This window comes from Mesoplodon bidens (genome assembly GCF_964165515.1).
Source record: "Mesoplodon bidens genome assembly, chromosome: 5".
Taxonomy (NCBI): domain Eukaryota; kingdom Metazoa; phylum Chordata; class Mammalia; order Artiodactyla; family Ziphiidae; genus Mesoplodon; species Mesoplodon bidens.
Window position 1 is genome coordinate 5286663 of NC_138161.1, and position 13799 is coordinate 5300461.

The 13799-nt window shown below is 46.9% G+C and overlaps 1 protein-coding gene across 2 annotated transcripts in view; it reads left to right on the plus strand.

The window, feature by feature from the left end:
• Nucleotides 1-10279: 10279 nt before the first annotated feature.
• DSCAM (DS cell adhesion molecule) overlaps nucleotides 10280-13799 on the plus strand; it is a gene marked incomplete at both ends in the record, with an annotated part of 733770 nt that continues 730250 nt past the window's right edge. For both annotated transcript variants that reach the window (XM_081235410.1, XM_081235409.1), the window contains one exon: nucleotides 10280-10322. In XM_081235410.1, coding sequence (XP_081091536.1) covers nucleotides 10280-10322 — 43 coding nt within the window. The remainder of the gene's footprint in view (nucleotides 10323-13799) is intronic.

The following is a 13799-nucleotide window of genomic DNA, read 5'->3' on the forward strand; positions in this document are numbered from 1 at the left end:
TGCAATGGGAGTAGCAGATGAAGCATAAGTCTCATGTCCAGTGGGGCTCTCTGAAGAAGTGGACAAGAAGGAGAAGTAACCAACAATATGGAAGAATAGGCCCTTGAGTCCACAGTTGTGGAGGAAAGTGGGTTCCCACCTGGGTTGCAGCGAGGAAGGACCAGAAAGGTCAGGAGAGAAGGAGATGAGAGAACACTGCCCTCTAGGGTGAGCATATGCACCAGTACGCTCTCCGTGGTATTGTGATACTCAGACCCTGTCAGGCTTCCTAAGATCCTTTATGTTATTTTATTATTGTCTTTTAATTTCATTTTAGATAGTCATCAAGAAAATAAAAAGGATCAAACAACCCAGTAAAGGATAATAAACAAGTAAAAAGCAGATATTCCACTACATAGATAATTACCATTTTCATTTTGACATTGATATTCTACATACATGAGCTCATATTATACATGCTGTTTTTTCTAAATCAACCCTTTCTTATTTTCTTTGAGTTATTTTCTCCTTTCTTTCTCCCACTATCCCCACCTCAGCCCAATCCGTAACAAACGTTTGTATTGGTGTCAACATTTTTTCCAGCCTTGCAAAGATTGCTCACACACACATGCACACTTAGAGGGTTTCTCTTACTATTTGTTTTACAAAAATGAGACATTTTATATGGTCCTCTGCATCTTGCTTTTCTCAATTAAATACGCTGGGAATGTCCTCACATCACTGATGTTTTTGACTAGTGTCGCAATACTTTCACGTTTTAAAATTTATTCAATATCCCTCATTGATGGGCACACAGATGATTTTCTTTCTTCTTTTTTTTCCTTTTCCTATCTGTTGTTTCAGCAAACAGTGCTACCGTGGATAGCATTGTACAAATAGCTTTAAGTACTGCTTATTTTTTACCTCAGTGGGAGAGATTCCCAAGTGGAAGGGTAAGTGTATTTTTTCATTTTGTTTCTTTTTTTAAATACATACTGTCAGAATCTTTTAAAAATAAAGCTACAAAAGCATCACATTGCCACCAGCAATGTCTGAAAGTGCCCTTTCTCCCTGCATCCTTCCAACGTTAGAATCTCCACTTCTTTTAATGCCTTTCAATTTGGTGGTGAGAAGCAATATCCAGTTGTTACTTAAACGTACATTTTATTGCCTATTAATGTGATTGAGCAACTGCTCAGGTTAACTGGCTGTGTTCTCTTCCATGAGCTGTCAAATTCAAATCCTGAGCCCATTTTTCTACTGGCTTGATTGCCTTTTTGTTATCAATTGTAAGTGTTCAGGCTTTCTTTGACATTAGGCCTTTACCTGTCCTGCCTGTGTCCTCAACCCAGCCCTCACGTGTCCTCCACCTTTCTTTGTGACATTTTGCCGTTCAAAGCGTGCACTTTTCTAGGCACTTTACAAGGTCTGCCTCATCTAATCGTCACTGTGGCCCTGTGACATAGGCAGGGTTAATAGAGCAGTCTTTTGAGGCCAGAGACTAAGCCCCTCCCAGGGTCACACAGGTCCGAAGATGTGCCAGGGCCTGACTCCACAGTCCCCGTCTGGACCACAGTGCTCCAGACCTACATCCACCTGGGCACACAGCCTTGTCCCACCGGGCTTTCCCACTGATGTTTTGGTCCGTTTCTCCCTGTCCACTATCCCCCCAGTAATGATGGGGCCCCTCAGCTGTTTCATCTCCTTCCAGTGGTGTCTGGTGTGCAGCCCATGAGGCCACAGGGCTGAGCTGTGTCTGGGGACTCGGGGGTCATCACCCAATGACCCCGAGCTGCTTCCTCTATGTCTACCCTCAGGGCCACACGGGGTCACGTCCCATGACACCAAAGCCCTGTGCTAGACCCAGAAGAATTTCTTTCCCACATTCAGAGCTGAGGCACCTTCTGTAATGAGGTGCAAAGCACAGTTGCCTGAACTTCTCACATCTCCAGGAATTTGGTGTGAATACTAGTCTTTCAAGAGAGGGCCGGTTTTTGCCACTCCTGGTTTTAGGCCCCCTGGGCTGACCTGAAGCGGGTGAGCCTGGGTGCCTGCAGGATCCGCGGTCCTGCTCTCCCATCCCCCCTCTCCTGCCAGCCCCTCCAGGCCTCCAATCCCAATGGGCTGCCTTGATTAGCGCTCTCCACACAGGCCTATGTTTCCCTTTGAAGTGTTGTCTGCTTCTAAAACGTATTTGATGCGAACCCCGCTTCGACCTTCTCTTACAATCCAAATCCCCAGACTCGGTAACTGTCTTCATTTGGAAAAATAACTGGTTAGCATGCCTATTAGCAAGCTGTCTGCACGGTGGTGAGTAAGGAAATATTTATTTGGATAAAATGTTTATGCATGTTGGGGTCAACAGGTACGAAGGTTGTTTTTCCCGCTCCATCTGGGTGTCCTTTTGGCTATTCCTGTCCTGTAGTCTCCCAGGAAGTGAAATGGAGGAGATGCACTGAGGGTCCGTGAGATTTTGCCTCCTATGACATTTGTCTTGGAAACTCAGTCTTTCTTTTTCATTCAGCAGATATTCACTGAGCGCTTACAATGTGCTAAGCATTGTTGTGAGTGTGGTGAGTGCCACAGTCCCAGCTTCCATAGAGCTGGGCGAGCCAGTTAGTAAGTACGTGTGTGTATGGAGAAATGAAGCTCAGAGGCCATAGTGGCAGGGTAGAAATGCTCTGGCTGTGCAGCGTTGTCAGGAAATGTCTCTCTGAGGAGAAGGCTTTGGATGGGGGTCAAAGGCAGCAGGAGCGAGCCATGGGGGCATCGGAGGGAAACACGTTTTAGGTGGAGGGTGGGAATGCGCTGGCTGTGTTTGGGGGAAATCAAGGAAGCCAGTGTTGAGTGTGTGACTAGGAACATAGCAGGAGACCCGCCCGACAGGGTGGTGGTGGTGGGAGCGCCCACCTATGGCCACGGTGGGGACTTTGGATTTTATGCTGTGAAAGATCAGAGGGCGGTGGAGAGTTTTGAACAGGGCTTCTTGTGATCTATGTGTATATATGTGTGTGTGTGTGTGTGTGTGTGTGTGTGTGTGTGTGTGTGTATTAAAAGACCGTGCTGGCTGCTTTATAGACTGTGGGTGGGGGGGTAGAAGTGGGTGGAATGTGAAAAGCCTCTGAGAGATGATCGTGTCTCTGTTTTTGGTCAGTAGCTCCTCTGTCCACGCAGCCATCCCAGCTGCCCCTGGGAGTCATCTTGGTGTCCTCCCTACCTCTCACCACCTCCTTCCTATCTCTCACCACCTCCTGTCTCTTACCACTTCCTATCTATCTCTCATCACCTCCTTTCTCTCTCTCTCTCACTTTCTCTCTCTCTCTCACCACATCCTGCCCATGTCTCATCACTTCCTGCTTATCTCTCACCACTTCCTGCTTATCTCTCACCACATCCTGCTTATCTCTCATCACATCCCGCCGGTCTCTCACCACATCCTGCTTATCTCTCATCACATCCTGCCCGTCTCTCATCACTTCCTGATTATCTCTCACCGCTTCCTGCTTATCTCCCACCACATCCTGCCTGTCTCTCACCACCCTCTCCCTATCTCACCCATGTTTAGAGGAGACCTATCCTTACCAGACCTACAAGTGTTGAGCTTTGATTCAGGCCAAGTTCTGTCTCTGATGGACTGGGCTACAGTGCAAGCTTCTGGGTCTCTCTGAGCTGAGGTGTCCCCATCTGAAGAATGGAAAAGACAGTAACAGCCCTTGTCTCACAGATAAGAATTGAATTCCATTCGCATGTACAGCACCTGGCATAGAACTGGACTCACCAGTGCTGACGAGCTGAAGAACCACCACATTGATAGTGACAGCAACTGTCATCACTATTAGTAGGATTTCTAAATCTGATCATCTCACCTTTTAAATATCTCCTGATATTCTAAGATACAAGTGTCTTCATCCCAGGACCATGGCTTTCCCCAGGTCTTAATCATTTCCCCTCTGGACTCAGGCTAAGCTTCTAATGGTCTCCCTGTGTCCTTCTTGAAAGCCTCAGGTTATTCTCCACTGTGTCCCTAGCAGGGAACGTTTCCAAAACAGATCGGATTGTGTCACTTCCTGCTTACCCACATCACTTCCTCTCGCCTTCAGGACAAAGTCCAAACACCTCGTTGTACTGGTCCTTCCATTTCTGTCCCATTTCCTGCAACACCTGCCCTCACCACACACACACAAATACGTGCACGCGCACACACACACACACACACATACGCCAGTTGGCTGAGTTAGATGTACCGATTATAAAGTCCCAATTATAGACTTTATCTGATCAAATTATTTTAACTATTATCTGAATCCCCCACTAAACTGTGAGATTAGTAGGGACGGTGTTATAGTCTTTTTTTTTTTTTTACATATGGTCAATTGTGTAAAGTGCTCTAAACTTAAGTGGACAGCTTGATGAATCTTTATATGTGCATGTATTCTTGTAACTTCCACCCAGACAGAGTCAGACAGAGAACATTTCAAGCAGCCTAGAGGTTCCCTAACAGTACGCAGAGACCTTCCTGGCCCATGCTTTTTCATCTTTAAGCTCCCAGGAAATATGAGAGCAACGTGGAGGTAGCAGGCATGCTCCAAATATTTGCTGAAGTCTCCATTAGTTTGCTGGAAGAAGAAATGGATGGGCCACTGCTGACAGTCTCGAGCACCTCTGCCCTTTGCAGCTCTGAGACCAGAGGTGTAATAGTGCCTGATTTCAATTTAATCAAAGCACCAACGGCCAGAAGGAGGCTTTATCAAGTAATAAATTTACTCAAAATGTTTCTGCAGGTCCAGTTGTAGACAGTAATGATTCCACGTAGTTGTTCTCTGTGCAATCTTTATCTAAGCCAATTCCCATATCACATTTGATCATCTCAACGGTCCTTTAAGATAAGAAGAGCAGGCATGATTATTTCAGTTTTCAAGGGGAGAAACTGAGACTCCACAATGAAGTCTGAACTTCTTCTCTGGCACATGCACCACAAATGGGCCTTGGGTGAAAGTGAGAGGTGGGGCAAGACCCTGGGGTCCCCATCCAAGTCCATGTTCCTTCTCTTAGGAAACGCATCTCACACCTCTTGTCTTTTGATTTTGGGTCCTGTTCTAGGTTGAATTGTGTCTCTTCCAAATGATATTGAAATCTTAACCCCCAGTATCTCAGATGTAACCTTATTTGGAAGGAGGCTTATTGCAAGTTGCAGACGTAATCAGTTAAGATGAGGTCACACTGGATTAGGGTGAATGCCTCACTGAGAATGACCGGTGTCCTTATAAGAAGATGGGAAGAGACACAAGCGGGAGAAGTCCATGTGAAGACAGAGCCTGGAGAGTTATATCTACAAGCCAGGGAACTCTAAGGATTGCTGGCCACCATCAGAAGCTAGAAGGATTCTCCCCTACGAGGTTCAGAAGTGTAGCCCTGCCAACACCTTGATTTTGGACTTCTGTCCTCCAGAACTGAGACAGTACCTTTTTGTTGTAAGTCATCCAGTTTGTGGTACTCATTTCAGCCACCTAAGGACTCTGACATAGCTCCCGTGTGGGCAACTACCTATCGTCTTGGTCAGAATTAACTCCATGTATCAGAAAGGAGTGAGCCTACCTTACTTGGCCACTGATGACCTCTCCACCTGAATGCCCTCCTGACTCATCTCCAACCCTCCTCTAGACCACGGCTCAAATGTTACCACTTCAGAAATGCTTTTCTTAACCCAACAGGAAATGGAGGAGTAACAGACCAGGCAATTTGGATGATGATGCTCTCCAAATGCGGGTTGCTTCTTATTTGGCATCATTCAAGTGGGCACAAAAGTAGCCCCTTCGACTTTATCTCTCTTCTGCTGAGAAGGCTGACCCAGAGCAGTAGGAGGAGGGCGGAGGGTGAGGGAGGCTAATTCCATATGGTACGGTTTTAGGTCAAATGTTGATCTTCAGGAGGCCAGGGGTTATATTAATTAGCAATACTGTACCAAAAAGGAGAATTACATTGTTGGAGGAGGTCCTCAAGAGGACCCCACTGTCGGTTGACCCTTAAGGTGGAACCAGGCAATCAGAGGCTCCTTCCCTCCAGCCTCCCATCTCATAGCCTTCTTGTACTAGGAGACACTTCAAGGATGCAAACTTGAGAAAGCAAGGTGTTGAGACCATCTTGACTGGATATGTGATTTAACCCCATTAAGGCCTCTCTTGTTATCAACTCTTAAGATTCTGGGGGTGAGTCCAAAGATGTACCCAAGACAAGCCTCCTATGTAAGTTTCCTTGCTTATTACACCTGTCACCTACCTTCTGGGGTGGCTGCCTCTGTGTTCCGTCTCTAGCCCTCCGCGTGCTGGAGTCAGTCTCAAGTTTCACCCGGGGAGGTTCCAAAGAGGTTTTCAACCAAGACACATTAAACCTCAGTGTATTTGAAAAAGTTGGTTTCTCCTGATGGCTGTTTGGGTAGAATGTCCCCTTTCCTTGACTCTGCTTTGCATGTTGACATCTTAACTGCACTTGAAGGCTCAGCTAAATTGTCGCAGGTGTGTATGAGGCACTTTTGTGTATGTATCACACAGAGCAGTTTCCGCCGTCTACCTGCATCAGAGTTCTGCATTCCATTCCATGGGTACTCACTGAGTGTGTGCATGTGCCAGCCTGGGGGACAGCTTTCTGGAGAAATGCAGTATCTGAGCTCATGGAGTTCACAATTTCGTGGGATGTGAGTATATTTTTATACTGAAGTATGTTCTAAAAATATTTGCAAAAAGAGAGCTTGGTGCTTGGTTAGGCCCGTTCTGGATCATTAACCAACTCAGTCTGCAGGAGATGCATTAGATGGAAGACCACAGGGGGTTGGCTTCATGGAGTTGAGACCAATGTGTTACACACCCTTTCAAGTTGGGTCCTTCTGCCTGGTGTCACTCGCAACAATAGAAGGAGACCAAGTTGGGTTCAGAAGCAGAGGAAAGTTTTATTCTTTGATCAGAGAATGGAGAGGTGCCAGCTTGCTCTAGAGCACACGCTTTCCCGACAGGCCGACGGTGGGGCTGCTTTGCAGGTTTCTGGTCTGCGGAGGGAGGGTCGGAGTCATTGCCGCGAAGCGCATGCGTGTTGCTCACAGCCAAGTGCCGGGGCGCAGCATCTCTGCACATGGCCCACTGCTGCCATTTTGAATTGAGGTGCCCTGCGCAGGGCTTCTGCGCAGCACTTCTGTGCAGGGCTTCTGTGCAGGGCTTCTCTGCAGGACGTCTGCGCAGAGCTTCTGCGCAGGGCTTCTGCACAGGGCTTCTCCACAGGGCGCAGTTGCCAAGTCGGGGTGTTGGCAGCGGTGCTACGGAGGGAACTCTAATCTGACGGCTCTGCACTCGGCATCGTAATGGCCAGTGAAACTAGACTAAGCACAAAAGAAGAGGTGAGACCTTGTCTCCTAAATTCCCTCTTATTTTTCCCTGGGGGCCTCAGTGGGCTTTGCTGGTGACAAATACTCTTGCCCTGGGATCTCCCTTCCCAGAAAGGCCTGCCCTTGGGGTTAAATGCTCTGTAGCTGCCATCATAAAATTTTTATTAGTTTTTAAAATTAATTCTATCTCTGTACTTACGGCTCCCACACCATCCAGCCTCCAGTCACCTCCCGTGGTGCCCTGGGCCTTGACTGGCCTCCACCTCTCCAACCTGCAGTCGCTCCCGCTTTCTGATGGGATGAGTGGGGGTGGGGGGGCGACGGGGTCATGTTGGAAGAGCAGGCTTGGGTTCTGCTGGTGCCCTCAGTCTGCAGGTGGGGCCTTGAGACCACACAGGGAGTGCTGAGGTTCGAATCAGCGTGGTTTTTAGGGTGTCCCTCCCCAAGCCTGCCGAGCCATGGCATATTGCACAAGTGACTTGACCAGGGCCACCTCTGATCCAGGTACAAGCGCCACCCAGCAGGGAGATTGCAGTCCCTTGGCGATCTCCTGTCCACCGTACACTGGGGCAGTGGCCTGCAGGAAAGGGAGATGGATGGACTTCCCCCTCCCAACACTGGTGGGGCACGGCCTTTGGTCCAGTGGAGGGTGGTGGACGTGGGCCACTGGTGCTTCCCTGAGTCACACACACTCACCCTGGACTATTCCTGTGACCAAGGGAGCATGACATTAAACAACAAACAAACAAACAAACAAAAAAACACCACGACAGGGTGGGAGAGACTGAGAAAGAAAGGGAAAAGCTTTATATTTTAGCACCTTAAATAGTGCCTTTTTCCTTTTTGTAAAAGAAGCCCCCCGCCACCATTTTCATTCTGCGCTGGACCCTGCAAATTATGTAACAGGCCCTGCTCCCAAACTCAGCAATAACCACAGCCATCCTTTATCACAGTGACCAACATGCTTAGGAATATGTCAGCGGATCTTCATCACCATATGCATCAGCAACCTTGCTAATTTCCATTCTGTGTGAGGATGAGGCACAAGTAACATGCACGAGCCCTGCAATGGGTAAGTGGTCCAGCTGGACTCTGACCCTGAGTGTGTCTGACCCCAGTGCTGGAGCGCCTGACAATTAAGGCTGAGTGGAGCCTCACAGGTGGCTGGTATGCAGTTAAGAATTTGTGAATTGAATGAATGGGTGGAGGAGATGGATGCAGGAACAGAAATCACCCCATTACCTGCCTTCCTGGGCTGCGTTTAGGAAAGCCCAGAGCCTGAGCACCCTGGGTGTGCAAAGCCAGAGGACACTGGGGAGTGCGTAGGGCAGGGTTGGGCTGGCAGTCCTGAGTGGGCTGCAGCACGTGACCACCTGCAGCTGCAGAGCGATGGCGAGCATGCAGCATCATGGGCTCAGCTGGCCCTTCCTCATACACAGGGCCTGGCCATCTTGTGCCCAACTCTGGTAAAACACCATTTTGTTTCTGCCTCACCATTTGCTTTGCCTGTTATTTTGTGAGCTGTTCTAGGTGTGCTTAATTCCTGTTTGTATTTGGAGGGGCGTGTGGAGCTTAGGCACAAGGTACCCAGTGCCCAGGAAACCCAACTTATTCCCCATGAGACCTCCCTCCCTGCTTAAATGCTTCTCCTCAGTCTTTCATGCCTTGCCCCAGAAATTCTACCTTGGATCCTAATTGGGTGCATTCCAGCCCTGTTGGTAGTTATTTGGCAGAGTGATGGAATATGTATGCATGAGCTTTTTCAAGGTGTTATTTAGATATTATTATGACTTCAACGACCTTACAGAACATTCAGGAAATGTTGTCATATTGGCTTTTCACAGTAATGTGGATGGGTTATATGTTTGGAATTACTCAAATTATCAGCAATTTTAATCAGGTTTTTTTTTTTTTTTGCACCATTCAGAGAGCAAAATTAGAATTGCCTATGTTTGCAGTCTACCATGTATTTGAGATAATTAAAAATTAGACCGTGAAACCATAGAGATCTTTACAGTAGCAGCAGGATTTGGAAGTTGCATTTCTCTCTAGTTAAATGAACTGGACTTTTATGACAGTAAATACGAAAGCTAAATCCAGCTGCACATTTTATTAAAACTGCTGCCCTTTCCTGGTCACCTCTGCTTATCTGGCAACCTTCTGGAATAGTCACCCCTGGCCATAATCTTATTAGCAACCGGCAAGGAAATAACTAAAAATAATGGGCTGCTGAAATGATTATTTAAACCTCGAAGAAATGCATCCCGATGACTGTGCGTGGTTGTGAGGTGCCTGCGCTCTCTCCGGTCCTGCCTCCAGTTCGGTTCCACTTCTCGGCTGCTGCTTTAAGACTGCAGAGCGCCCCAGCGGCCAGAGGCAGGGGAGGGGGTCCCCGCTCGCCTCCGCTCCGCTCGCTCCTCGCCCGCCCGCCCGCCCGCCTCCCAGCCAGGGAAGGTTAGCGAGGGATCAATGTGATTCGGGCCGCAGGAGAGGAAAGATGAGCCTGCCCGCCCGCCTGCTGCCTGGATGCGGAGGCTGAGGGCCGACGCACGGGAGGCCGCTTGCTGCGCAGTCGGGGCGCCGGGCGCCCGGGATGAGCTCACGCCCGCGTCTGCGGCTCCGTCCACCTGCCGACCTGCCGGCGGCCCCCTGAGCTGACGGCGCACCTGGGCTGCAGCCCCGCCGGCCCGCTCTGGCCGCAGCGTTGGGCGCGGCGCCCGGGAGCAGGTGTGCAGGAGCGCGGCGCGCGGCGAGCGCAGCCCTCGCCCCGGAGCCCGGCCGCGCCGCGTGCCCGGGCGGCTCGGCGGCAGCAGCGGCGGCGGCGGGCGGGCGGCGGCCCCCGGGCGGGTGGCGAGCGAGCGGAGCCGGGCGGAGAGCGGGGGGCGAGGCCGGCGCGGCGCTCGCGGGAGGCCGGAGAGCAGCAGGGGCATGTGGATACTGGCTCTCTCCTTGTTCCAGAGCTTCGCGAATGGTGAGCCTTTCGGTTTGTGATGAATTTCATTTCTTGTATTGACCGGAGTGTGGGGGGACTGGATGCATGGGTGAAGTCTTTCCCTTTTCCTCCTGCATCTGGGTTGAAATTTGCAGGCTTTTATGTTTTAAAAATCTTATTTATATTTCTTCGGGGAGGAGAGGAGGCAGTGAAGAGAGGACGGGTGAAAAATTGCTCTGTAATCATTTAAAGGCGCTTACCTAGCAAAGTGACAGCTCCGAGCTAACTCCTGTACTAGATAGCTACCTCATTCAGAACAAACCGGGTTTGCTGAGAGGAAGAGAGATAGAAAGATCGCCGGTTTGACACACCACAGACTGCAAGGGACATGACATTCCAAGTGCAGGCAGGTGGAGGGGTCAGTTAAGAGCGTCTGCCTTCAGATTCAAAGCTTTCTGAGCTTTTAAAACATGTGCTTTATTTCTGCTGCAGTTCATCTCCAGCAGCAAGAAAAGCCTTGAAGAAAGATCTGTCCTTTTACCACCAGCACCCCCCTTCTTGGTACTACAGAATCCCCACAGCCATTTATGTAAAAATATGCACTGTAGGCACTGATAAGCATTACATCATCTGAAATGTTGACAGATTCTTTAAAACACCTGTACACTTGTAAAAATGAAATCAGCGACTGTTGCAAATAGCATTCCTTTCCTCATGTCCATCCAATATTATATCTTGAAATGCTTTCTTCCTGGGTATTTGAAAAGCTATTGCTCTTGACTGAGTCAGATCCAATTAGTAAGTGTGACTGCACCTTTGGTTGCCTGTCACCGCGTAAATATGAACTCGCATGTATGAATGGCTTCCTCTCATCTGGGAATGAGAGGAAATTGTCATCATTTGGCATTGCCTGGGAGTCGCTACAGCTTCAATTCCCATTTCAAATTTCGGAACACAAATCTGCATAAAATGTATGACTTGCTGACAGTTAAAATTAAACCATTAAGCAGAATCCCCTACCCAGGAGGGAGGGAGGGGGAGAGAGAGAAAGGAAGGAAATCTAGCCCTTATGAGAAAATACCAGAAGCCAAGGGGAGGCTGTAAGATTTTCCTGGAAGATGCACAGGGCAGCTCTGAGTGTTAGCTGCATAGAGGTGCATTTTCTTTGCCTACCAAGATAGTACTTAAAGAATCAACACACCGACAGGCCAGAGGAAATGCGTAAACTTTGTAAAATTAAAAAAAAAAAAAGATGACTAAGGAAAGGTAACACTGCAAGAAGGAAATCCTGAAATTAACATTAAAATGATACTTTGCTCTCTAATATAACCTAAAGCAAAGTGTTCAAAACTTTCATTTTGAGATTTCCTAGCAGGAAAGAATTGCAACAAGTTCTGACATGACACCCATCTTTCCCAGAGGGCACTATACCTCTTCTGCAGCCTCGCGGGAATTTACCTTGGGGGATAGATCTGCTTTAGCTAATGTGTGGTGAGGCATCAGGAAAGTCGGCCCTTTATGCTGCTCTGCTAATGTGAACCCAGAGAAAATGTAAAAATGCTCACATACGTGTTCCAGCGCCACAGAGCATTGACGGCCCGTCTCACCTGTCAGGGCGTACATCTCTGGGCTTCTCAGAAGGGCCTGGGTTATGGGATGAAACATAATTTCCACCCTGTTGGGAAGTATGTATTTCAGGATGAGGAAAGAGGTTGTGCTTCTGATTGTCAGTCAATTGGTATCTGTTTTACAGTTTCATAGTTATATGTGACAGAAATAGGTCTGGTACGGTCTCTGAAACAGAGATGCTAAAATGTTTGACTATTTTTTTTTGAATCAGTTTTACTAAAATAATCATGATAGAGTCATATATAATGAGAAAATTGTATAAAACCTCAAATAATCTACTCTGTGGAAAATACGTGCAAAGGCTATGTATGTGCATTTATACTGAGTCCTAGAGCATTATCTTCTTATACCTTTTTCAGGACCCTTAAAATTGATTGATAACCACTACTATTGATACTATAATGAATACAGGTAGATTTCACAATATGAGATATAGACTGTACATGCAAATGAATATTTTACTTTGCTGTATTACGTGTTCTGATCCTATCTACCAGAAGGATATGGAATCTCATGTAAAAATGGCCCTCTCCTTATATGATGAAGCATTAAAAAAAAAAAAAAAGGCCTGACTGTAGAGCTTTGGATTCTTTTCATTTGTGAGGGGAACTGGCTTTAAAGAGTTTTCAAGGAACAATGTTCAGTGCATACTGTGAAAAGGATCATAAAATAGATAGTCATGTCAAAATAAAATAAGAGTCCAGTTTGGAATGATGCCTGTTCATAGGACCGTATTTCAAAAATGTGAAATTAAATGGTTCTTACCTATCTGAATGAGACTTGAAGAAAATTGAGAGATTTTTTTTCAATAATGTCATATTTTGGTCTACCTTAATTTTGAAAAATTCCTGAATGTGTGTGATAAAAAATCTATGAATTCTAATAGCTAAACTGACTACTGCTAGGCCTGAAACATCAAAACGTCTGACATGATAACAAAAATATAATTGTAAAAGATTATGCAGTTTGATATTTTGGGGTACTCATAAAATAAGAAGCCCACAATGTATCTGCATTTTAACAGTAGGCAACAGCGTTTTTCCTACTGATGTAATGGGATGTGCATTTATTTCATAATGAAAGCATGGTTGCTGGACAGGCTGCAGACAGTATTCAGGGTAAAACATAGAAGTCAGAGAACAGTCCCTTCATGGGCTAAATCCTTGAATGAATTACCTCACCTGATCAGGTGCAGTCATCATGTTTTAAAGCAGTCAACTTGTCCTGCAATGTTCTGGAAATACTCTCAGGGAGCTTCAGTTACTGTGCAAGGGAATGGGGGTCCCTATATGTGCAGATATGTCTCACAGCCTTTCCTTGGGATGGAAACACACTGCATTGTGTTTTATCACAATTTCTTTTGGCTTTAACTCTGTTGAGAATACTCTAGTTTACAATTCTCGTTAAAAGCCTAGATGGGCCTAATAAGCAGATATATTCTATATAATACATTTCTGCTAGTATCCTTGACTTCTGTTGTTATGTACACATAGGTCCCTGACATCATCCTTTCCTGAGCCATGCAATTCTGGGCTTTGCCGCTTTGCCATTTTCAGGGAGCTTGTGGAGCTTAGAGAGGGTGGGTGTTGGGAGAGAGAAGGGTGCTCGTCAAAAAGAAAGTGGGCTGTGCAGCACCTTTCTGCATCCCCTGTCATCTCCACAGGGAATTACGTACTGCAAACTTATATTTTATTTAAATTTAGGAGCAGACATTTATGAGTGCAAATGCAGCTTCAGGATTTTAAGGTGATTTTTATTTAATTCATGTACATATGTGGAAGTCAAAAAAATGTTATCAGGTGAATAATTCCAGGGCTTGCTCCCCACTTCTCCCTCTCCTATTTTTATTAAGGAGATTTAAATTCCACCCCAGAATTATAGGGTTCA